The 25,102-nt window shown below is 33.4% G+C and overlaps 1 protein-coding gene across 2 annotated transcripts in view; it reads left to right on the top strand.

Moving 5' to 3' along the window:
• The window catches only part of LOC124367797 (probable G-protein coupled receptor Mth-like 1), a 134,807-nt gene that overhangs the window by 103,416 nt on the left and 6,289 nt on the right, over nucleotides 1-25,102 (top strand). Inside the window, exons 3-4 of one of the 2 annotated variants that reach the window (XM_046824913.1) lie at nucleotides 20,361-20,545; nucleotides 23,957-24,095. In XM_046824913.1, the coding sequence (XP_046680869.1) occupies nucleotides 20,361-20,545; nucleotides 23,957-24,095 (324 nt within the window). Of the gene's footprint in view, nucleotides 1-1,099; nucleotides 1,285-4,628; nucleotides 4,768-20,360; nucleotides 20,546-23,956; nucleotides 24,096-25,102 lie in introns of both variants that reach the window. The other variant, XM_046824912.1, reaches the window with a different exon arrangement.

Raw genomic sequence — 25,102 nt, 5'->3', positions numbered from 1 at the left:
TCTCTAGGGCCCAAGTTTCAAGTCTCTAGGACCTCCTGTTAAGCATTGTCACATAGACAGATAGACGGACAAAAATACAGATTGTATGCCCTTTGACCTTAAAATCAATAGGGGTTTTCCTTGAACCAAGAGGAACCCATTTACCAAGTTCCAAGCCTCTAGAATCATTATATAGATGATTATAGGTGGTCACGCAGAAGAATAAAGGAACAGACAGACGGATTGCTCTTTGACCCCAAAATCCCTAGCGTGCTTCCTTGGATTCAGAGGAACACTTTGATCAAGTTTCTAGTTTCTAGGCCCTTTCTATCAAAGATATATCGCATATACGGATATATGGACGAACAATTCATTTCTAGAAGGTCCTGTGACGCCGGGGTCTTAATAACAGGCGGCTGTTAGTTTTTTTGCCATGGTCTACAGTGAATACACTTTCTAAGTAGATGCAACCGTTCTAATGTATGGTTTAAGATATAGGCCACTTAGTGAGTGAAAAGATTTCTACGTACAGTCCTAGCTAGCTTCACTAACAGTCAACGATTTATATAAGAAATCACATCGCCAGTTTCTAAGAACAGAAATCATGAACTACGTTATATAGAACAGTTTATTTACAACAAGAATAAATTAGTTTACACTTTTCCAGACAAAGCTTATTTTTTAGTATTAGATCACTTCATAACAATTATGTGCATTATGTTAGGACGGACATTTGTGATGAACAAGCTCGACATTGTACAGATACAGGAATATCGTCCTCCTCGTATTTATGGTAGATTCAAACGTTGTGCAGTCACATTCCCATACAAGTCTGATTTCCCTGAAAACTTCCAACTGATTCATATTGTTGACTGGGTTAGCTGCTACGATCTCCCAGAGGATTCCTACCCCAACATGATCCTGACGCCATAGCTAGCCGTGTAATTTGGATAGTTTAGGGATCTCAGACCCTCTAACTTAGAGAATTGTCATGAAAATTCTACAAACTATACGCCTGGGGTGATCTGGTGATCGTCGCTGTCTGCGATCACCTCCTATAGGAATCCCACTTCAACATGATCTAGACCCCATAGCTAATCGTTTTACTTTGATGTTTCAGAGATCTCAGACCCTCTAACTTGGATAAGGGCCAGGAAGCCTGTCGACTCCGATTCTACGAACTGTATGCCTGGGGTGGTCCCCTGGTTATCGCTGGGATTGCCGCTGTCTGCGACCACCTCCCAGAGGAATCCTACCCCAACATGATCAAACCAAGATTTGGCGAGAAAAGATGTTGGTTCTATGGTGAGTATACAAGAATATGCCTTAAACCTGCATATTCTAGACTAATCTGATTCACTTGTCAGTCTTCTTGGGATAGGTACTCTATACATCTTTCTGTTCCTCCATGCTTCTTCTGTACAGGAGGAGTATGTTAGTTCTGAAGGTTCTTCCATGGAGACTTTGATTATGAAATTCTTTTGATCTTCTACGATTAAAACTATTTGAATTCACTATACAACAGATTACACTAAAAACATTAGCACTATTTTGAAAAAACACAAATTATAAGCTCATTTTATAACACTTACTGCAGCTTTCTTTCATGCTGTATTGAAATGAAGTAACCCTGCATAGGGAAAACCTGTTGTATAATAAAACAAAGTATATATCATGTCGGACATGTTGACAATCTAACTCATAGTTAATAATTTTTACAGTAGTAAAATATTTACTGCCAGTACAGTCCAGCGACTAAGTTGGTCACTGGTATAGCAGGCTCTTCATAATTTTTAATAGTCTGTCAACTTGCTTTTGATTGTCAAAGATTGACCCCAAGGATCATCAAATAATACCTATGCTCTGCATGTTAAATTTCAACTTCGTACAAATCTTTTCACATTACGTTCAACTGCACACAAATACATAGTGTGTCCCACGAAGAGGTGTACAGTTTAAGTTTCCATGACATGCTTATTTACTGGCCGATCAGTTTGAAATTGTACACACTTTTCAATCAGAAATCAAGAATGGTTTATAAAATGCTCAACTCTCTCATGTTTTACAAAAGCGTAATGGTGAGCTTTATCAAAGAAGAACTTCTGCTTATACCCAAAATTTCTTTAAAGAGCATAAGAGGAGTCATTTGTTTATAGTTGTTACCAGTGTGTTGTTGTAAATGTGTTTCAGTTTGAATACATTGGTTTACGATCATCGTTTTCATTGATACTTAGGTAAAAAACAGATTTCATCAAATTAAATTTGTAGTATTTAACTTTAGGTAACAGTTTATTTTTGAACCAAATAAAACAATGTATGTTTTTGAATGGGATTGAATCTTTTTATTCACCACAGTATTTACAAGTATTTTAATAGCACATATGAGAAAAATAAAATAAAAGAAATGGTGCACATTACACATTGCTAAACTTTGTAAGATTTAATAAAATAAAATAAAAATATATTCTCCTAAAAAAATAATCAAAAACAAAGAGACTTTTGGTTAAGACAAATATACACAAGTAACCCCACCCTATATAAGAATAAGAATAAGAATTTTATTCTGCCAGAAAATATTCCACACAAATACATTGGCACGTCAATACAATGTTACAACTTTTGTAATACAATGAATATTCTAAAAGTCTTGTTTTTGTCCACACTGTTGAGATGTACTCTTCCACTGAATAGAATGATCTTTTACATAGAAAATAATTTAGTTTAGCTTTAAATTCCATATCACTTAGCATCCTTATATCTAATGGTAACTTATTGTATAGTCTAATAGCCATCATCGTTGGGCTTTTGTCGGTTTTAGCTAGTCTAGTTTGAGGTAAGTTGATATTGTTACGACTTCTTGTTTCATAATTGTGAACATTTTTTCCTTAGGTTTACTTTTTCTAAATTAGCTCGGAGGTAAAGTAGGCATTGTTGTATATATAAAGAAAATAATGTCAAAATTCTTAAAACGTTTAAAAAGTTCTCTGCAACTATGATATTTATTGGACTCCTGCCAATATTCTGACAACCTTTTTTTGGATGATGAAATACTTCATTTGCGTAAGGAGAAGAGCTCCAAACAATCAAACCATAATTTAAGTGACAGTGAAAAAGTCCGAAATAAGATTGTATAAGAGCTTTCTCCTCAAGTTCATATACTACCTTCAAGTTAGTATACTAATGTTCACCTACATTTCCTCCTTTAGTTCTAAAAATATATGTTACAATCTTTAATGATTTATGTATCTTTGAATAATTGTAAAAAATTACTTTATTTTAAATATTTCACATTCAAGATGTATAAAGTTTAAAAATAATCGGCCAGTAAATGGAAGCGTTATGGAAGCTTAAATGTGTAAACTTCTTCCTAGGAAACACTATATATATAAAATATGTATAACTGAAGTATCTTGCCTGAATTCCACTCAAACCAGCCTCCATAGATCATTTCCGTGGACATGTGCTTACAACAATTCGCTCAAAGCAGAATGTTTAGCCTGGATATAAACCTTATTTACATACTGGTAGCCTCAGATTCCAGTTAGCGCGCTATGCAAGCAAACTGTCTTTTATGAAATGTTATTGCAGCTGGCGCATGTAAACTGTGCTTTCTTTGAATGTGTCTCAACATACTCTAACTGTTATTTTGCTCGTAAAATATTCCTCTCATGATTTGGGTCATAGATTTGTAACTTCACTTCCTTGTAGAAAAAAAACATACTACTGAGTTTACTGTGTAGAAACTCATATGAGACTCAGTGATTTCATTTTCCTCTACATACATGATTGTCATAGATTGAAAAGATTTGTTTTATATACTGGACACACAAGTCTAATCAGACATGATAAAAAATCCTATCAAACCTTATAAAATCTCAGCTGAACAATCTTGATCTTGTTTGCCCAAAAATTGAGTTTGATTATAAAACCTCATTAAAAGATGTCTGAATTTTTAAATGTGAGATTTGCACACATCCAGTTTTCTTTTTTACTTGTGCAATTGCTTAGTATTTAATAAAATGTGAATACAAATCTAGAGAGTTCAGTTAAAAGTCTTTAGACAGAAACTAATGGTCATATGGCACTACAGGCATATGGAAGCAGAACTCAGTAACCTATGATACAAAAAAAATAATTACAGGTTTAAAATTGTTCTTATTAAAGATATTTTTTAAATAGTTCAAAATTCAAATTTGTTTCAAAATAGTTAAGGATCTCATGTGCGAAAATTATACTAGCAAAATTTATAGTTGATTTTTACTGTGGTAAACAAGTAATTTATTGCAGAAATTTAGTAAAAAACTATACAATGAAAAAGTTGTTGAAAATATAAAGCAATTTTAATCAAGTGTCTTTACTTAGCATTTATTCTTTTACATACACCATCCTGACCATTACTACTTGTTACCTCAGAATTGTCATACACTATATACTGTTAAGAAAGGAGTTAAAATCACTCTTATCAAGTCATAATATCTGAGACGATATATAAAACTATATTGAAGCTAGTGTTTTAGGCTTGCTACATAAAAAAGTATAGAGCATTTCTTGAAAAATCGATTTCTTTCTGACAAAATAATGGAAATTGGCAAAGGTCCTAATTCTAACAAGGAGTTTGCAAGATTGATGTTTCTTCTATATTTTTTCAGGAGACACAGAAATATTCTCCTACTTCTTTGGTCCAGTCGCAGTCCTGCTGCTCTTGAATCTTACATTGTTTGCTGCTACAGCCCGGGAATTGACGTGTGGGCTTTGGAAAACTGAAGTTGTCAAGTCAAACACAGAGAGGTTTGTTTTAATCAGTCTCTCATTTTTTTATTGTTAGATACACAGACAACAGAGGAAATGTATGGTAGTTTTGGAGGTTAATTTGTACAGCAGTTCTCGTGTTAATTTTAGTGTATTACTTTTTAAATATGGAAGCTCCACCATGAAAATTTACAGGGTTTTAGTGGTCTCTTTATTATTTAGGACTGGCTAATGAACTAATTAAAAGTTGTGAAAGCACTATTTCCTTATTAAGTTTAGTTTTAATCGTTATTTTCAAGGCAGCTATGGTTCACTTCTATTCCTGCTTTGTTGTATGTGCATTCTCAAAACACAATGCAGTTTCCAAAACCTTATGAGACATCAAAGCACTTATAAGAAAGAAGTTTGTAAATAAACTGATAATTTAAAAACCCATGTTTTTGTTCTATGATACCAAGTAGCTAAGAGGCGACAACTATCCTTTTTCAAAACTTTTAAAACTGCCAAATATGCTAGAGCAAGAATATTTGACTGAATTCCAAGAATATTAACTTAATTGCCTTGAAAATGTATAATTGAATTAAAGTTTCTTGTTTGTACTGAAAATCCTAGTGTTTGTTCCCTTTTTTCAATAATGAACAAAATAATCTCCAAATCAAATAAATAAACTTCATATAGAATTCATGTACAAGTAAATTACTTACATTTTTTACGTAGCTTGAAAAAAAACGTTACATTTAGACTCTAATTCTCTGTAACATAAAGTTATGAGATATGTAACTTTGTGTTGGCAATAGATTGTTTTCCATGTTCTTGACAATTTAGATTAATTTTGCCTTGCTGTTTCTAGAAACATGAGTCATACTTCCAGTAAAAACAACAGATAGGACTGGAATGATAAATACAGATAAAATCAGATTCACATTGTTGACATTCCAAGGACTGGTGTTCTGTTGAAATGTGGTTTTTACAGTTCTCTGCACACAGTGGACTGGTCTGAATTGCAATGAATGGTCATTATGCCTAGTCAGTAGTGCAGTAGTAGTTATGGCTGCACATCCATCTTAGTAGGAGGTGCTCTCAATGGTGTGTTCATTAATAAGTGCCTCTCCCTACCAGCGCTTAATACATTTCATGTTCATAAGTTGTTTGTACTCAGTTCCCTCATTTGATATTCCAGTAAAGTAATTCTCATATAGGTCATTTTATGAAAACTGTTACATTTAATAACTCTTAACATGACATTTAACTCTTTTGCATTTGTATTTAAACCTCTTTAATGACACATTCACGCCAAGCCTAGAGCCTAGATTTGTATAGTAAGTTTAATTCAGCCGTATTTGCAAATATAGACTTATCAACCTCTTTAATGACACATTCACGCCAAGCCTAGAGCCTAGATTTGTATAGTAAGTTTAATTCAGCCGTATTTGCAAATATAGACTTATCAAAATGTATCTCACAGCATTTAGGAATGGATTTTAATGCTCTTTACGCAAAACGGTTTTTTGACATATGTAGTACAAAATTAATACAACATATTAAAAATAAAAATAATTATGTTAAAGTCAATCATTTAAACAAGATATGATGGTTCTCTGAAACGCTAACTAAAAGAAATGTTTATTAAAATATCATTTTATTTTACTTGAAGTAATATTAGAAATTACAAAACAGTGGGATGACGGAAAAAGATCCTTAAATTGTTTAGCTACTATGAGTATTCTTTTCCCTGTCTTACTGAGTTCCTAGTCCTAACAGTCAGCCATTGGAGACAGGATATTCAGGATGATTTGAGTTAGAAGAATAAATTAGAAATGAGTTTTCTTTGGCACATGACATTACTAACTCCTTTGATGACTGAATCAAGTAAAGATGGTTTTTTATATGGTAAGAATTTGGATTTCAGATCAGAATTTATGCCTTCCAATACAATCAAGATTGAAATCCCAGTAGTTCAGAATTCTCAAACATAAATGATCAAAAGTTGATCAAACCCTGATCCACTATTATAATTTTGTTTTAGGCTGTTCAATCCCAATGAAAAGTGTTAAAAGCCATTAAATTTCGGTTATACTTAATATTTTTTTACCAAAACTAGATTAACTATTTCAATTTGGCCTATTTTATAAATGTCACTTGGCTATTAATTATCCTAATGAAACCTTCTCAGAAAGTTGAGCTTGGCTTGTAAATTTTACTCAGGGTGGATCCAGTGCTGAATTTTGGGAGGGAAACCTTTGATTTAGTTTAACGCTATTGTTATTGTAACTGGAACATTGCAGTACAAAAAGAGTTTAGAGATAAATTTACTCAAGATGTCTGTAATGAAGATGTTCCTATAATTAGGGAAAAGGTGTTTGTTCCAATAGACAAAAATAGAAACTGATAGATCATGGAGAGAATCCAATCGCAAATGTTCTTTGCAGCCTTTATCTGGTCTCATTCCTCAGGACCCCCTTAGATCTTAAAGCCCTTTTTTCATGAGTAAAAATTCTATTAAAACTTATGGCACCAAAAAACCCTCCAATTGCATTGCAATCCATAAGTTAAATGTAATACCCTATCTTATTTGGATTCAAATAAGCCTAAGTATCCCAATTCAAGAACATCATACGACACAAGTAAAGAATGACACCTCAAAGTTGCTGAATTGAGCTATTTTGATAGTATGTTTATGTGAGTGCTCCATTTAAAGTCATAATCGAGATGAACCTTAAGAAGCTTATGGACGAATTACTATTAATGAATATATTTGGTAGATTTTAACAAATTTGAGAATAGAATTCCACCACGTTTGTTTTAGAATAATTCAGATATAAATTATTAGCAGAGAATCAATCCAACATTAAAGAATATACAATGGAAAATTGGTTCATGAGGACATAAAATCTTTGTTATAAAGGTTAAGGATTGTTTTCACAGTGTTTCACACCTGTCTTTTAATTAGTAGCATATCAAGAGCGGAGACGCCCACCTCCCTTTCTCTCTCCTCTGCTCTCATTAAGCTCACAGCCAATTGATCCCACCAGTTAATTAGATCTTGGCGAAGGCACAAAGCTGCAGACTATTGATGGAGAACACACAAGAGATGCTGCGAGGTCAGACAATGATACAATGGTCACCACTTGTTATACAAGTCTGATTGATGATCTGGACTCTTCATCAGTTCTAGATTGATGATCTATACTAATGTCAACACCCTTCCACAAACAATTGTCACAACTTAACAATTTTTAATGGCATCTTCTTAGAAAGTCCAGAAATTTCAGATATCTTCAATGAGAGTTTGGCTAAGATTTGCAAATAGTTTTTTTTTTTGGCATGATTGTGCAAATAGTTTCAACCAAGTAAACAACAAGAATATTCCTAAAACAAATGTTTATTTTAAAGTTTAATCCATATATAATAGCTTTAATTCAGTTTATACTCATTCTTGTATGCTGTACGGTTCACCAACAATGCAATAAATTTGTTAACTACAAAACAATTTAAAACATATACGTTAAGAAATAATAGCTTATTAGTACTTTCATGTTTTTTAACATATTGTAACAATTTAAAGTTACATAATTTTTCATAACTTCAAATATAAAAAAATGTAACCCAGTCTTATACTGATTGCATAATTTTAAGACATTGGTCAACTTGAAGCATGTTTTATGGTTTGCTGTCATAGCAGTGGGTCCATGGCGCTCTCTGTTTTTTGAAAACAAGATTTTTAAAATGCATGAATTACTCTTGTATTGTAACCGTAAAAGAATAACATAAACTTACTTCATGAATTGTACCGAGTTTCTTTCTGAACATTTGATTTTTTGTTGTATCAGAATGCTAGATTTCCTAACGATATTGGCAAACTAAACCAAGATAGCCCCTCTCGAAAATCAGTATATGGCCAAGTATATAGGGGCCAAAAGATAGTCCCTTATGATCCACCCATGTATACCTAGAGTATTCTAAATGTTCAAGGTAGTGGGATAACCTGATACGTTAGTGGGTAATGAGTGGAGGTAGAAAACCCCTCAAAAGCTCTAACACATTAAAAAATATATCTATAACAACAATTAATCGTTTTAAATACAGGAGTTAAATGTTTTACTTGGAATTAAACATAATTTATTTAACTTTGGATTTATTTCATACTCCTGAAATGTGGTGTGCTTTTTTTTTTTTTTTTCAAAAGCTTTAGGCCTATTTCTGGTTCAATTACTACAAGTAAATAATTATACACAGAAGTTTGAATCATAGAGAACAGAAGAACATAGAAATATTAACATTAGTGGGTTTGCTCCAATGGAGACACCCTATAACATAATACAGTTAACAGAAAATAAACAATAAAATTAGTACTTGACAAACAATGTAAGTTTCAAATTATAATAAAATGTCTTGAACAAGACGTGCTTTCAGTCTTCTGTTGACAGTTCTTTGGCCAATGTTAAAATGGACAGCACCTGTTGATTGGTCCAGAGTTTCTAGAAATGTAGCACTTAGTTTTCGGATGTAGTCACAGATGGTCGGAATTTCTAATTCATTATGAATCTGTCGGTTTCTAACAAACCATGGAGAATTTGTTGCTATTCTCAAAAACTTGTTTTGGAATACTTGAAGTTTGTTCATTTTTGATTTATGGAGGCAAGGACCCCAAACTGGACAAGCATAAGTTAAGAGGGGTCTGAATATTCCTTGGTAGATTAAAAGAGCGCATTTAAGTTTAAGAGATGATCTTCTATTGATAATTGGGTACATTTGTGCCAATCTTGTGTTTGCTTGATTTAATTTTGAATTTATGTGCTGTTTATAAGTAAGTTTAGAGTCTAATAAGACACCCAAATATTTAACAGTTCTGTCATTTTCATTCCATGGTATGATGTTATCTTGAATTTCTATATTCCTTAAGGGATTGAATTTTCTTAGCGAAAATATTTTCGCTTCACATTTTAGAGGGTTAAGTGCGATTTTCCAATTAACGAACCAATCCAACAGTAGGTCTGTATCAGTCTGAAGCATGTCAACTGCTGTGTCAATGTCTTGATGTTGGGAAATCAAGGCAGTGTCATCAGCGAAAAGAAGCAAGCGTAGAATGAGCTGGAATGGGTAGGTCATGCATGAACATATTAAACAGGATAGGTCCTAAAATTGAGCCTTGTGGCACACCAGCCCGGATCTGTCGAACAGTGGAATGAGTAGAATTTATTTTTACTGAAAAAGTCCGGTTTTCTAAAAATGATTCGATGATGTTTTGCAAGTAATTTGGAAGTCCAGTTTGAAATAGCTTATACAGAAGGCCTTTGTGCCATACTTTGTCAAAGGCCTGAGCAACATCCAGAAACAAAGCAGCAGAGTGTCTTTTATTTTCAAACCCTTGCACTATTGTTTGTGTTAACCTCGCAAGTTGCTGCGTAGTAGAATGTTTTGCTCTAAAACCGAATTGGTGGGGAGGAATACATTGAGCATCTTCAATGAATCTGCATAGTCTCTTCTGTATTAGCTTTTCAAATACTTTTGCCAGAGTGGGTAGTAGGCTGATGGGTCTGTAACTAGAGGGATTTCTAACAGGCTTACCGGGCTTGTGGATAACAATAACTTCAGCATGTTTCCAGGATTTAGGAAAGTAACCAACGTGTAGGCATGCATTAAATAAAGTTTTTAATAGCTGATGGGCTGTTGGCGGGAGTTCCTTTAATATTAAGTTTGTTATCAAGTCATACCCAGGAGCTTTCCTCAACGGTAGGTATTGGATAACATTTCTAATTTCAGATGTTGAGATATACTGAGTGGGAAGCTCAGCAGATAAGATTGTGCTATTTAAAAACCTGTTGACTTCATCTTCAGTTTGCAAATTAACAGTAGGGTTAGGGGAAAAAGCATTTTCAAAATAATTCGCAAAAACCTCACATTTTTCAGAGTCACTCTGGTACGTCTCCTGGCCTTGTTGAAGGGGAGGGATCGTAGAAGGCGTTCTGAGAATTCTTTTGGTTTGCCAGCCACATTGAACTATCGCCTGGGTTTATTTCACTCAAATATTTCTGATAGTCATTAATTTTGAAAATATCTAATTCTGATTTTATTTTCCTGATGAGCCTGTTAAGCTGCATGCGATCTTCTGGATGCCTGTGTCTCTGCCACCGTCTCCTAAAAAACATGTTTTTCTTTAATTAAATTAAGAATTCTTTGCGGAGGGCGATTAGGACAAAAACATGGTTTGTGATTGTTTTGCGACTGCTTTTTTAACCGAATTTTTAATCAGCTCAGTGAATTGTAGTACACAGTTGTCAATATCTTCGAAAGACTGTAAACAATTCGGCAAGATAATATTAGTTTCTAATTCGTTATGAAATACAGCCCAGTCAACTTTACCATTTATTAGTTTCAATGGAGGATTGGTAAAATCGGGTTTAATTGAAAAAGTTACAATTACTGGTAAGTGGTCAGACGTTAACTCGCATAAGGTTTGCTGTACTATCGGTTCATTGAAATTATTAAACAAAACAATATCTAATATGTCAGGTTGCTGGTTTCTCTGCCACCGGATAAAATGTTGGTTCTACAGGAGCAGATATATTAATAGTTGTACGCATCAAGTAGTCATTCAATTTTCAATTACCCTTTGGGTTATTAGTGCGACATCCCCATAAAGTGTTTTTTACTGTTTAGATCTCCCATTAAAATAGTAGGACTATTATTATAGAGAATCCTATTAAAATCTTCATCAACAAAACGTTTGTTAGGAGGTAAGTATGCTGATACTAATGAAAAGTTGAGTCCATTTTGTAAAATTATTTTTATGGAAACAGCTTCTAAACTTTGTAACTGGGGAGCAAGAAATTCGTGGTGTTTTATGTTTCTTTTGATCAAAATTGCGACACCCCCAGAGGCATGAGGAGCCACTCGGTCCTGTCTGTAAATAGAATAGCCACTTATTTTAAATTTATCATTGGGCAGGAAGTGAGTTTCAGTGACACATGCAACATCTATATTATGTCTTACTAGGAAATCTGTAAAGAGATGTTTTTTGTCTTTCAAGCCATTGGCATTCCAATTGAGAACAATTAAGTTTTTAAAGAGAGTTGGGGCCTGATTGTTAGTCACGGGCATTTTTTAAAGAAAGAAGCAATAACCTGCTGAATAACCTTTTTCAACTGGGGTATGAGTATTTTTACTACATTGCTTATTATTTCGTCAAGACCTGAGATGTTACCTGCTTCCAGAGATTGTGGATCCTCTACGGAGTTTGCAGTTGAAGGAATGTACGACGGATGAGCCACCTCAGCATAGCTGGGGGAGTTCATATTCAACGGAGATCGAGGTGGAGATGATTTTGGTTGAGTTTTCCCTAGGTTCGTTGAGTTTTTCGGGTCGTGTCGTTGTAACTTGTGGACGAGATTCTTGGTCGTTCCCTATGGAGGATTTCTTGCGACCGGTCAATTTCTGCTTGATGCCCTGGTAGTATTTACACCTCCTGTAATTTGAAGTATGTTCCTCGCCGCAGTTAACACACACTGGTTTGGTTTCTTTACTGACCGGGCAGTCTGAATAGAGATGGGATCCCGAGCACCGCACACAGCGAGGGTCCAGTTTGCAGAAGTTTTTTTGTGTGACCAAAGTCTTGGCATCTCAGACACTGTGGGATGTTTTTTGACTTCCTTTTTAATTTCCACTTTAACTATGGCGTGAAACAATTGTTCAAGGTTCATAATATCACGACCACTTTCCGAATTCTCCAGCTCTACAAAACAGAGTGGCATTGGACTTTTGTTTTTTGTTGAACAATCTTGATACTTTAATGGTCGGGTAACCCATGTCACATAACTCTTGATTGATTTCTTCGTCAGTTAGAGAGTAGGGAACATTACGAATGATCACTTCAAGGTTTTTGTCCTGGGAAGGTTTAAACGTGAAAAACTTTACTTGATTTGTTTCATAAAAGTTAGTTAGTTTCCTGTAGTCATTTATTTCTGTTAGGTTTATCTTGATCGATTTAGCTTTGATTTCAGTTGTGAAACTTGATATTACATTACAACTTAATATCTTTTATTATTTCTTGGTGGTTTATTTACGTCACGCAAAAATATTGGTGGGATCTTAGATCGTGATTTATTTTTCTTTATATCATCAGGAGATCCTTGTTCCATTTCATGTCCTTGTTGTGAGGAAGGAAGACAGTAGCTATGATCTGCAACATTGGTATGGGTTGGTTCAAGTATCTTGAATCGGTTTTTTGATCTCGAAAATGCGCCTCAACAAATCTTTAGTGTCTACGTCTACTTCTTCTTAACTGATTGATCAATGATTATTTCCAACTTCTAACGTCGGTAAGTTTTGTGGAGAATATATTATGAAATGTTTGCCTGTTTGTGTTAAATTTTACCAGGTAAATAGTCAATAATTAATTTGAAAATTTGTTCAGCATAGGAATTTGCTTTTAAATTCGTGTTATAGCCTATGTTTTAGACAATTTTTAAAACTTCTAATGTTTTCGACCTCAATGCTCGACTTATTCCAACGTATGGTATAATGTTCAAATTCTCCGTTGAATACAATTTAAATTGCACAAATTATAATAATAAACACTAATTCACGGTCGAATTCGACATTATGCACAGGTCGTATTCGATATTCTATAAGGATTTAGATTGTAACGACCGAATTCAACAGTTCTATATCGGCAATTGCGTATGAGAATCGATTGTTGGACAAAGATTCATTAACGGAGACGGTAGTTTCTAACCTCTCAAATTTTTCACATTTATGATATGGTAGTTTTTCTTGTTGTAATTTAATTTAGATAATTTATCAGATGAAGTTACAGTAAGTAAGTAGGAAGCCTTATGTAACACTTAAACTTGGGACTTAAAGGTAAAACTTCCAAATTACCACCAATAGCCAGGCAGGCGGGCTGCTTGCAAGGACAAGGGTCATATCATCGTTCAGCCAGCGGTCATCGTTCATTCAAAGAGTAGCCATGTTCGACGTTGTTTGTCTCTGGATATCTTGCGATAACAGCTGTACTAAGTAGACTAAACAGGGGGCATTAGCTGAGGTGAAAGCAACATCACAGAAACGTACCAGTACAAAATAATATTACAAAATGTATATCCAAAGGGATTTTTCATCTGAAAAGTTTTACCGTCAGATAACAATAACCTACCTGTTTGGTCCTAACTGGGAAGTAATTTATGTTGTAGATAGTAGTTCATATTAGATCTGTTGTACATTCTTCAACCAGCCATGTTTGCAACCTTGTTATCTGGTCGTGGCGTTTAAGTGGAAATCTTACCAATACATCTGAACAATGCCCCTTATGTTGTCTGTTGATATTCCTGTTATCTTATCTCGGGTCCATTGGGAGTGGAACTTTATCTACTACTATAACAAGTTAGAGATATTTCCGGATCGTAACATCATTTACTACTAGTTATTTCGCTTGATTTTAACGTTGTGTAAAACCAGTTTCTTTTAGGTATTGAATTTTAAACAAAACAAGATAAAAATATATATTTCTTAGTTACAAAAAAATATAGATTTTACATGTAGTTTTTATTTCGAATTATCAAACAAAAGATTGCATTATTAGTTTACAAGATACATTTTTAGAAAACAACATGACGTGTATGATAGTATTGCAGTTGTAATGTTATGCGTTTTAATATATTCGTAACAATTTCAAAAATGTATAAACTCAAATCTCTTGAAAACTTAATGATTACAATCATTAGGCTTATAATGATATAGAGTGGTGTGTAAAAACGTAGACGATACACTCAAAACTTTGTACGTTGTCTATCTCGAAACCACTTTTGAGACAGGAAAAAGACGTAAGAAGAGTCGTTGTTGAAAATGACCTGAAAATTCTAAAATACTTTTGCTCTAATTTTTAAAAGCATAATAACTTAGATATACTAAACCATATTATTTTTCTTAAAATTTCAATGGTCGCCTTTTTGAGCGTAGGGGATATCGAAAATCACAACACTACAAGGATAAAAGTTATTTAAAATTACCTAATACTTTTATAAACATTTTCCTTGTAGGGAAATGGCTGAATTAAAAATTTGCACAAAAGTTAACGGTCGCCATACTGAAATTTTATGTTGGTTGAGACTATCAAACAAACCTGTCAAAACAGATATATGCTAATACTGTCACTATACCAAGTTTAGACCGCGTTATTTTAAGTCCATACATACATGTATGCTAGACTACTATTATATTCAACTTATGGTGGTTTTGTGTTCTGGGATCTGAGAAAATCTAAAAAGCCTCCTGGAAATCCAATCATGAGGGTGATAATAATAGTCATATAGATATCTATGAATATTGATGATAGTACTGCTGAATCGATGACTGTTTGAAAATGTATTCATAATAGTCTTAAATTAATGATGAAATGAGTATGTATATCAATACATTTCAAGAGTCCGAGAGAATATTATTGTTTTGCAGTTATGTGTAAGAAGAAATGAAGTTCATCTTAATATTACAGTTAAATACTGTGGTGGATAATTTTTTCTGACAGTAATGACTGTTATTGAAGCATTTTTCTGTAGATCTACTTATTGTTATAAGTAATTTCACTTTTTTTTAGACACCCAAAATTGGTGAAACTGTAGTGAAAATACCCTCATTGGTAGGACTATCAACTCTGTTTCACGGACTGTTGCTTTTCATTGAAAGGACTGGTCTGTTGACAGCCCTCCATCAATTATACGATCATCGACGTTTGATGAGGTCAAAGGTCATAGATAGCGCTGCTATGTGTTGTTCGGCCATCTCTGTGTTCCCACCGTTATCTTAGTAAGTGGCAGTCACGGGCGTGTTCTGACTTGTTTGGCTAGGGCCAGTTATCAGGACAATCTACCTTTTGTTGAAAAGGTAGAATTTAAATTTATCGATAAAAACATTACTTTGGCACCTTTTATTCATTTGAAAAATTATTCCTTATCGACAAAATAGCTGAAATTCAAATCGACAGGGCCTTTTTTAAATCGTGTTATTGTGCGCCTGTGTATGCGATAATTCTTGATGGAAAGGCTCTAAAGGAGTCTTTAGGATCTTTAGGTTTTCTTTTGGTCAAAGAAAGCCCTCTATTGATTTTGGGGTCGAAATACAAAGAACAGTTCGTCTTTTCGATAATTTAGTTATGTTCTGTCGAGTCCTTCGATACTTTATGGTATCGGTTTATTTTATGTTAGGTCAATTTCTGTTTTATTTTCTTAAAGCCAGTCTTCTCCACCTGTGAACCTATGAGAAATCAGTTAATGAATGCTGTTCATTCAATAACAGACTGCCAATTGATTTAAGGATGATTTAATTACCGATGCACTGTTTATTGAAAGAGTTAAGTGTTAATCATCTCTAACACCCGGACATCGTTAGTTAAAGGGCCCTTTATTCTTTATACTAATCAAGTCATATCATATCAACTTTATTTAGCGTAGTTAAAACTCTATTTCCTAAAAAAATCACTCGAGTATACTATTTAGTAGTGTAATTATTGTAGTTCTTGGAACAATTTTACTTATAAATATGAATATCAACTTTAACTCCTAAATAAATACAAACGAATCATAAGTTTCACTAAGTTACAAATTTACCTGGAAAAATGTAAATATCTCTTCTGGCACAATCGGAATAAAGATTGAGGTAAGTAAGATTCTCCTTTTAAAATATCTTATTGGAGTTCCATTTGTAATTTTATTAATTAATTTCTACATATTTGTTATTATAACGTCTTTTAATCACTTATTATTATACCTTTAAAACAATTTGACTGCATTGAAATACAAACAAAAAAACTAGCGTACTTTTATGAGACTAGTTTATAAAAAATCACAATTCTCAAAAGAGTGCATTTTTACTCTATGTGGCCGTGCAAAAATTATTGTATAATATGATTGCCTACCATTTTAAACAATGTGGTTGAGTAAGTCTTGAAATATCGATTAGTATTGTGACATTTACCAAACACGGATAAATATAAACAGAATAAAGTTGAATCAATGTTTTATATTTTTTGTATTATTTCTTTACAGTTTGAAAATTTGAAAATAAAATTATGTTATTACAATCCATTGATGTATAATGGAACAATCGATACTACAATCAAACGAGCAATAACACAATATATATGTACAAAAATCGATTTACGAAGAAGCCATCTCATATTCATCGTATTATTTATGTTGCCAGAAACATTTCTTTCTCAGAATAAAAAGGATTTTCTGGCAATCATCCAAAGGCATAATAGTTACATTTACATTTATTTAAATTGTTGTACAAATACGAGTTGTATTATGATGGTCTTTATACCAAGTTATTATGGACTGATGACCTTAGTTTTTACGGTTAGCTACTTGAAATAACGTTACATATAATGGCCGCCAAGTGAAATGTTTAAAAAAAGTAGTTTAACTAACTTAAAGAAATAAAGCAATTCAGTAGAAAATGATCCAATGCTACAATCGCGATGCTATAATCGTCCTCTCCAGTCCAGATATTGCAGCTATGCACATGGCCATGAATTAGCAATTAAACTCAAGATGGTCGCAATTCACTTAATCTTATCACTACAAGCTAATTCCACTTAATGGCTGGTTGCTTAATGCGGTTCCAGTCTCTTATCACCCTTGTCAATTAGGGTCATGTTATCAACGGTTGCATATGGCTCTACTTCTGAGACAGTCTTTGAATGAATACACTGAGGTCATGACTCTTAGTTTGTCACTGTAAATATGTTTACATAATTTGACTGCCTCCGACAGAAAATATACTAGGTCTGACGTTCATCTTTTTCTACAACAGATACAGCTCTGACATTCATACTTTTTCCAGAGCCTCAACAACTTTGGCAATAGTCTTTATTGGCAGTCCGTACTGCTTTGGGATTACTCTATTGTCCGCATTACCTATAGATCTGGCGTAACCTTCATCCCCTACAGCTCTGACATTCAATTTTTCTGCAGCCTCTACTGTTCTGGTAGTCTTCTAACTCCACACGATTGTCTTTTAGCATCTACTAGCCATGATTTGTCGAAGCAACTTGTAAAAACCTGTAGGCCTGAACGTGGGTGGAAAAAAATCTAAATTTATGGTGTGGAAATGCTATATATTGTTATGTAAGAAACGCGGTATATGAAAATAAAAATCGGTTAAATCATACGTTCGCGCGTTGTACTTGCATTATATGATACATCGCAAAAATCACGATATTAAAAAAATAATTTGGTTAAAAATTGTAAAATTAATACGATGTATTTTTAAGCCTTTATATGATGTGCTGTGTTTTATAACGGTTTGATAAATTAACAATTTATAAAAATAATATCAATTGGGTTGACTTACTATAATTTTAATCAAAGTACGATGAGGGAAGATTAACCGAATTGTAATTTGTATCAGTAGTTTTTCTTCTTCTTACTTTATTGTTATTATGGTAGTTTTACAGGTATCCTAGGTATTCACACGCTTTAATTTTTAAATATTTCTTATTCTCTGCTAAATAATTTTGTATGGCGAAAAGTCTTTTAAGATAAATTCATGTTTTTAAAGGGAATAAACGTACTGTTCTTTTATTATACGTCAGTATTTGATTAAATCTCGTTCTTGTCAAAGCTCGTGTCCTAAAGAGAGGCTTTTTATTTACTTACAGTGAACTTTCTTGCCTTTCTTCTGCGACAAAAATTGTCTGCGTTAATTTCTTTGCATTATATTTGTGTTGATATTTTAAATAACATTTTAACTTTTACAAGCAGTGTTTAAAACACAATTTTGTTACACTTTACCCAAACTTTTGTACGGTTTAGTTTTCAACATTTAAAAGTGTTCTTACAATTAATCCGAAACTATTTGGAACGGAGTAATAGGTTTTCACTATGTCTGTTTTCGATCTGAACCTAACGTTTCATTCTTGACGATTCATGCACGCCAGTTCGTCACGCCTGGCGAGTATCCCAAAATTTGTCAGAGGTCCTCTAAAAGATCCAAATGATCATGCCTTCTGAAAAGAATTAGAGTTGCTGGCCACAACTTGATGACCGCCTTCTACAGTTCTGTACGTAGTCACTCATTAGTGCCACGTGATTGATTTGCATTTAACAACGCTCCCCGGTGGGCCTTTGAATATGCAACACTGTGCGAGGCATTCTTGCGTTGATCTGAATTACAAACAAGTAGATGTCATTTGCACAAACAATGTTAACACTCCAGCTAACGTACAGATATGCGTCTTTTGTTGGAACAAAATCTCATTAGAATAGACCTAAATATTTTTCGTCCTGCTTGCGGCTTTTTTGAGGTTGAATTTTTCTCGTGGATAATACAGATAATAAAATGGCTAATATTTATTTTATATATTTATTTTTTTTTTATTGGCAAAGGATAAAACATCCAATAACCAATGAAAGACCAAACATAGATACTTCGGAGTATCGAAGGGTCAGATAGAACGTAACGGAGGAAATAGTGTAGAGACGGAAAGACATCGACGGTCTTTCTTTTTCGCCCTAAAATTAATAGAGTTCTTCCATTTCTCTAGGGCCCAAGTTTCAAGTCTCTAGGACCTCCTGTTAAGCATTGTCACATAGACAGATAGACGGACAAAAATACAGATTGTATGCCCTTTGACCTTAAAATCAATAGGGGTTTTCCTTGAACCAAGAGGAACCCATTTACCAAGTTCCAAGCCTCTAGAATCATTATATAGATGATTATAGGTGGTCACGCAGAAGAATAAAGGAACAGACAGACGGATTGCTCTTTGACCCCAAAATCCCTAGCGTGCTTCCTTGGATTCAGAGGAACACTTTGATCAAGTTTCTAGTTTCTAGGCCCTTTCTATCAAAGATATATCGCATATACGGATATATGGACGAACAATTCATTTCTAGAAGGTCCTGTGACGCCGGGGTCTTAATAACAGGCGGCTGTTAGTTTTTTTTGCCATGGTCTACAGTGAATACACTTTCTAAGTAGATGCAACCGTTCTAATGTATGGTTTAAGATATAGGCCACTTAGTGAGTGAAAAGATTTCTACGTACAGTCCTAGCTAGCTTCACTAACAGTCAACGATTTATATAAGAAATCACATCGCCAGTTTCTAAGAACAGAAATCATGAACTATGTTATATAGAACAGTTTATTTACAACAAGAATAAATTAGTTTACACTTTTCCAGACAAAGCTTATTTTTTAGTATTAGATCACTTGATAACAATTATGTGCATTATGTTAGGACGGACATTTGTGATGAACAAGCTCGACATTGTACAGATACAGGAATATCGTCCTCCTCGTATTTATGGTAGATTCAAACGTTGTGCAGTCACATTCCCATACAAGTCTGATTTCCCTGAAAACTTCCAACTGATTCATATTGTTGACTGGGTTAGCTGCTACGATCTCCCAGAGGATTCCTACCCCAACATGATCCTGACGCCATAGCTAGCCGTGTAATTTGGATAGTTTAGGGATCTCAGACCCTCTAACTTAGAGAATTGTCATGAAAATTCTACAAACTATACGCCTGGGGTGATCTGGTGATCGTCGCTGTCTGCGATCACCTCTCATAGGAATCCCACTTCAACACGATCTAGACCCCATACCTAATCGTTTTACTGGGATGTTTCAGAGATCTCAGACCCTCTAACTTGGATAAGGGCCAGGAAGCCTGTCGACTCCGATTCTACGAACTGTACGCCTGGGGTGGTCCCCTGGTTATCGCCGGGATTGCCGCTGTCTGCGACCACCTCCCAGAGGAATCCTACCCCAACATGATCAAGCCAAGATTTGGCGAGAAAAGATGTTGGTTCTATGGTGAGTATACAAGAATATGCCTTATACCTGCGTATTCTAGACTAAATCTGATTCACTTGTCAGTCTTCTTGGGATAGGTACTCTATACATCTTTCTGTTCCTCCATGCTTCTTCTGTACAGGAGGAGTATGTTAGTTCTGAAGGTTCTTCCATGGAGACTTTGATTATGAAATTCTTTTGATCTTCTATGATTAAAACTATTTGAATTCACTATACAACAGATTACACTAAAAACATTAGCACTATTTTGAAAAAACACAAATTATAAGCTCATTTTATAACACTTACTGCAGCTTTCTTTCATGCTGTATTGAAATGAAGTAACCCTGCATAGGGAAAACCTGTTGTATAATAAAACAAAGTATATATCATGTTAGAAATGTTATTAATCTAACTCTTAGTTAGTAAATTTTACAGTAGTAAAATATTTACTGCCAGTACAGTCCAGCGACTAAGTTGGTCACTGGTATAGCAGGCTCTTCATAATTTTTAATAGTCTGTCAACTTGATATGTTTTTGATTGTCAAACTTGAACCTAAGAATCATCAAATAATACCTATGCTCTGCATGTTAAATTTCAACTTCGTACAAATCTTTTCACATTACGTTCAACTGCACACAAATACATAGTGTGTCCCACGAAGAGGTGTACAGTTTAAGTTCCCATGACATGCTTATTTACTGGCCGATCAGTTTGAAATTGTACACACTTTTCAATCAGAAATCAAGAATGGTTTATAAAATGCTCAACTCTCTCATGTTTTACAAAAGCGTAATGGTGAGCTTTATCAAAGAGGAACTTCTGCTTATACCCAGAATTTCTTTTTAGAGCATAAGATAAGTAATTTGTTTATAGTTGTTACCAGTGCGTTGCTGTAAATGGGTTTCAGTTTGAATAAATGGGTTTACATTCAACTTTTCATTTAGGTAAAAAAAGTTTTCATCAAATTAAATTTGTAGTATTTAACTTTAGGTAACAGTTTATTTTGTAAACCAAATAAAACAATGTATGTTTTTGAATGGGATTGAATCTCTTTATTCACCACAGTATTTACAAAGGTTTTTAACAGCATCATATCAGAAAATAAACATTGCAAAATGTTGTAAGATTTAATAAAATAAAATAAAAATATATTCTCCTAAAAAAATAATCAAAAACAAAGAGACTTTTGGCTAAGACAAATATACACAAGTAACCCCACCCTATAAGAATAAGAATAAGAATTTTATTCTGCCAGAAAATATTCCACACAAATACATTGGCACGTCAATACAATGTTACAACTTTTGTAATACAATGAATATTCTAAAAGTCTTGTTTTGTCCACGCTGTTGAGATGTACTCTTCCACTGAATAGAATGATCTTTTACATAGAAAATAATTTAGTTTAGCTTTAAATTCCATATCACTTAGCATCCTTATATCTAATGGTAACTTATTGTATAGTCTAATAGCCATCATCGTTGGGCTTTTGTCGCTTTAGCTAGTCTAGTTTGAGGTAAGTTGATATTGTTACGACTTCTTGTTTCATAATTGTGAACATTTTTCCTTAGGTTTACTTTTTCTAAATTAGCTCGGAGGTAAAGTAGGCATTGTTGTATATATAAAGAAAATAATGTCAAAATTCTAAAACGTTTAAAAAGTTCTCTGCAACTATGATATTTATTGACTCCTGCCAATATTCTGACAACCTTTTTTTGGATGATGAATACTTCATTTGCGTAAGGAGAAGAGCCCCAAACAATCAAACCATAATTTAAGTGACAGTGAAAAAGTCCGAAATAAGATTGTATAAGAGCTTTCTCCTCAAGTTCATATACTACCTTCAAGTTAGTATACTAATGTTCACCTACATTTCCTCCTTTAGTTCTAAAAATATATGTTACAATCTTTAATGATTTATGTATCTTTGAATAATTGTAAAAAATTACTTTATTTTTAAATATTTCATATTTAACCACCATTCCGTTTTGTGAGCACATGAGTTGTAAATTTTATAAACAATTTTTGGCATCCTTATTAAAAGATGTATAAAGTTTAAAAATAATCGGCCAGTAAATGGAAGCGTTATGGAAGCTTAAATGTGTAAACTTCTTCCTAGGACACACTATATATAAAAGATGTATAACTGAAGTATCTTGCCTGAACTGCACTCAAACCAGCCTCCATAGATCATTTCCGTGGACATGTGCTTACAACAATTCGCTCAAAGCAGAATGTTTAGCCTGGATATAAACCTTATTTACATACTGGTAGCCTCAGATTCCAGTTAGCGCGCTATGCAAGCAAACTGTCTTTTATGAAATGTTATTGCAGCTGGCTCATGTAAACTGTGCTTTCTTTGAATGTGTCTCAACCTACTCTAACTGTTATTTTGCTCATAAAATATGCCTCTAACGATTTGGGTCATAGATTTGTAACTTCACTTCCTTGTAGAAAAAAAAACATACTACTGAGTTTACTGTGTAGAAACTCATATAAGGCTCAGTGATTTCATTTTTCTCTACATACATGTCATAGATTGAAAAGATTTGTTTTATAGACTGGACACACAAGACTAATCAGACATGATAAAAAATCCTATCAAACCTTATAAAATCTCAGCTGAACAATCTTGATCTTGTTTGCCCAAAAATTGAGGTTGATTATAAAACCTCATTAAAAGATGTCTCAATTTTTAAATGTGAGATTTGCACACATCCAGTTTTCTTTTTTACTTGTGCAATTGCTTAGTATTTAATAAAATGTGAATAAAAATCTAGAAAGTTCAGTTACAAGTTTTTAGACAAAAACTAATGGAAATATAAGCATATTGAAGCAAAACTCAGTAACCTATGATACCAAAAAAATAATTACAGGTTTAAAATTGTTCTTATTAAAGATATTTTTTAAATAGTTCAAAATTCAAATTTGTTTCAAAATAGTTAAGGACCTCATGTGGGAAAATTATACTAGCAAAATTTATAGTTGGTTTTTACTGTGGTAAACAAGTAATTTATTGCAGAAATTTAGTAAAAGACTATACAATGAAAAAGTTGTTGAAAATATAAAGCAATTTTAATCAAGTGTCTTTACTTAGCATTTATTCTTTTACATACACCAACCATCCTGACCATTACTACTTGTTACCATAATTATTGTCATACACTATATACTGTTAAGAAAGGAGTTACAATCACTCGTATCAAGTCATAATATCTGAGACGATATATAAAACTATATTGAAGCTAGTGTTTTAGGCTAGCTACATAAAAAAGTATAGAGCATTTCTTGAAAAATCAATTTCTTTCTGACAAAATAATGGAAATTGGCAAAGGTCCTAATTCTAACATTATATACATTTTGGATTGTCAGATTTCAGATACACTACTAGAGTTTGCAAAATTGATGTTTCTTCTGTATTTTTTCAGGAGACACAGAAATATTCTCCTACTTCTTTGGTCCAGTCGCAGTCCTGCTGCTCTTGAATCTTACATTGTTTGCTGCTACAGCCCGGGAATTGACGTGTGGGCTTTGGAAAACCGAAGTTGTCAAGTCGAACACAGAAAGGTTTGTTTTAATCAGTCTCTCATTTTTGTATTGTTGGATACACAGAAAACAGAGGAAATGTATGGTAGTTTTGGAGGTTAATTTGTACAGCAGTTCTCGTGTTAGTATTTTAGTGTATTACTTTTTAAATATGGAAGCTCCACCATATTGAAAATTTACAGGGTTTTAGTGGTCTCTAAAATTGTTATTTTTAAACATGCTATTTTTCCATATGGGATTATTACCTAGATCTGTATGGAAGTAAAAGTTTACGATATTAGATAACATAAATTTATACTTATAGTATTATACTTATGAAATAATAAAGAAAACGTCTTTCACAAATAAATATATATGACCGCCACATCAAAAATGTTTATTTAAAAAAAAATAGCTTTTAGATATTTTTACAATAGCTTTAGTATATTGAATACAATAATTTAAAATGTGGTGGTGATAACAAATTATGGTTATGGACATATAAACTCAAATTGCTACAATGTTATCTTCCATAAAACTTGTAAGAACAAAAGTTGTAAATTATCTGAAAGTCCTAAAACCTTTTTGGGTTTTTCTTTATGATACCTAACATATGAAATAAAAACTATTCCCTTTCAAAACTATGAATAACCCACCTTCAAGAAATTTCAAGACATGAAAGAAAATCTTTTCTTTCTCATTATTGGTCTATTTTATGCAGTAGCCGAAATAGAATCTTTGCACAAAGATAAACATCCACCATCTTTAAACTCTTTATTATTTAGGACTGGCTAATGAACTAATTAAAGGTTGTGAAAGCACTATTTCCTTATTAAGTTTAGTTTTAATCGTTATTTTCAAGGCAGCTATGTTTCACTTCTATTCCTGCTTTGTTGTATGTGCATTCTCAAATCACAATGCAGTTTCCAAAACCTTATGAGACATCAAAACACTTATAAGAAAGAAGTTTGTAAATAAACTGATAATTATTAAAAACCCATGTTTTTGCTCTATGATACCTAGTAGCTAAGAGGCAACAACTATCCTTT

This window comes from Homalodisca vitripennis, chromosome 8 (genome assembly GCF_021130785.1).
Source record: "Homalodisca vitripennis isolate AUS2020 chromosome 8, UT_GWSS_2.1, whole genome shotgun sequence".
NCBI lineage: Eukaryota > Metazoa > Arthropoda > Insecta > Hemiptera > Cicadellidae > Homalodisca > Homalodisca vitripennis.
Note: the sequence above shows the minus strand (reverse complement) of the source record. Positions and strands in the feature narration are given on the sequence as shown.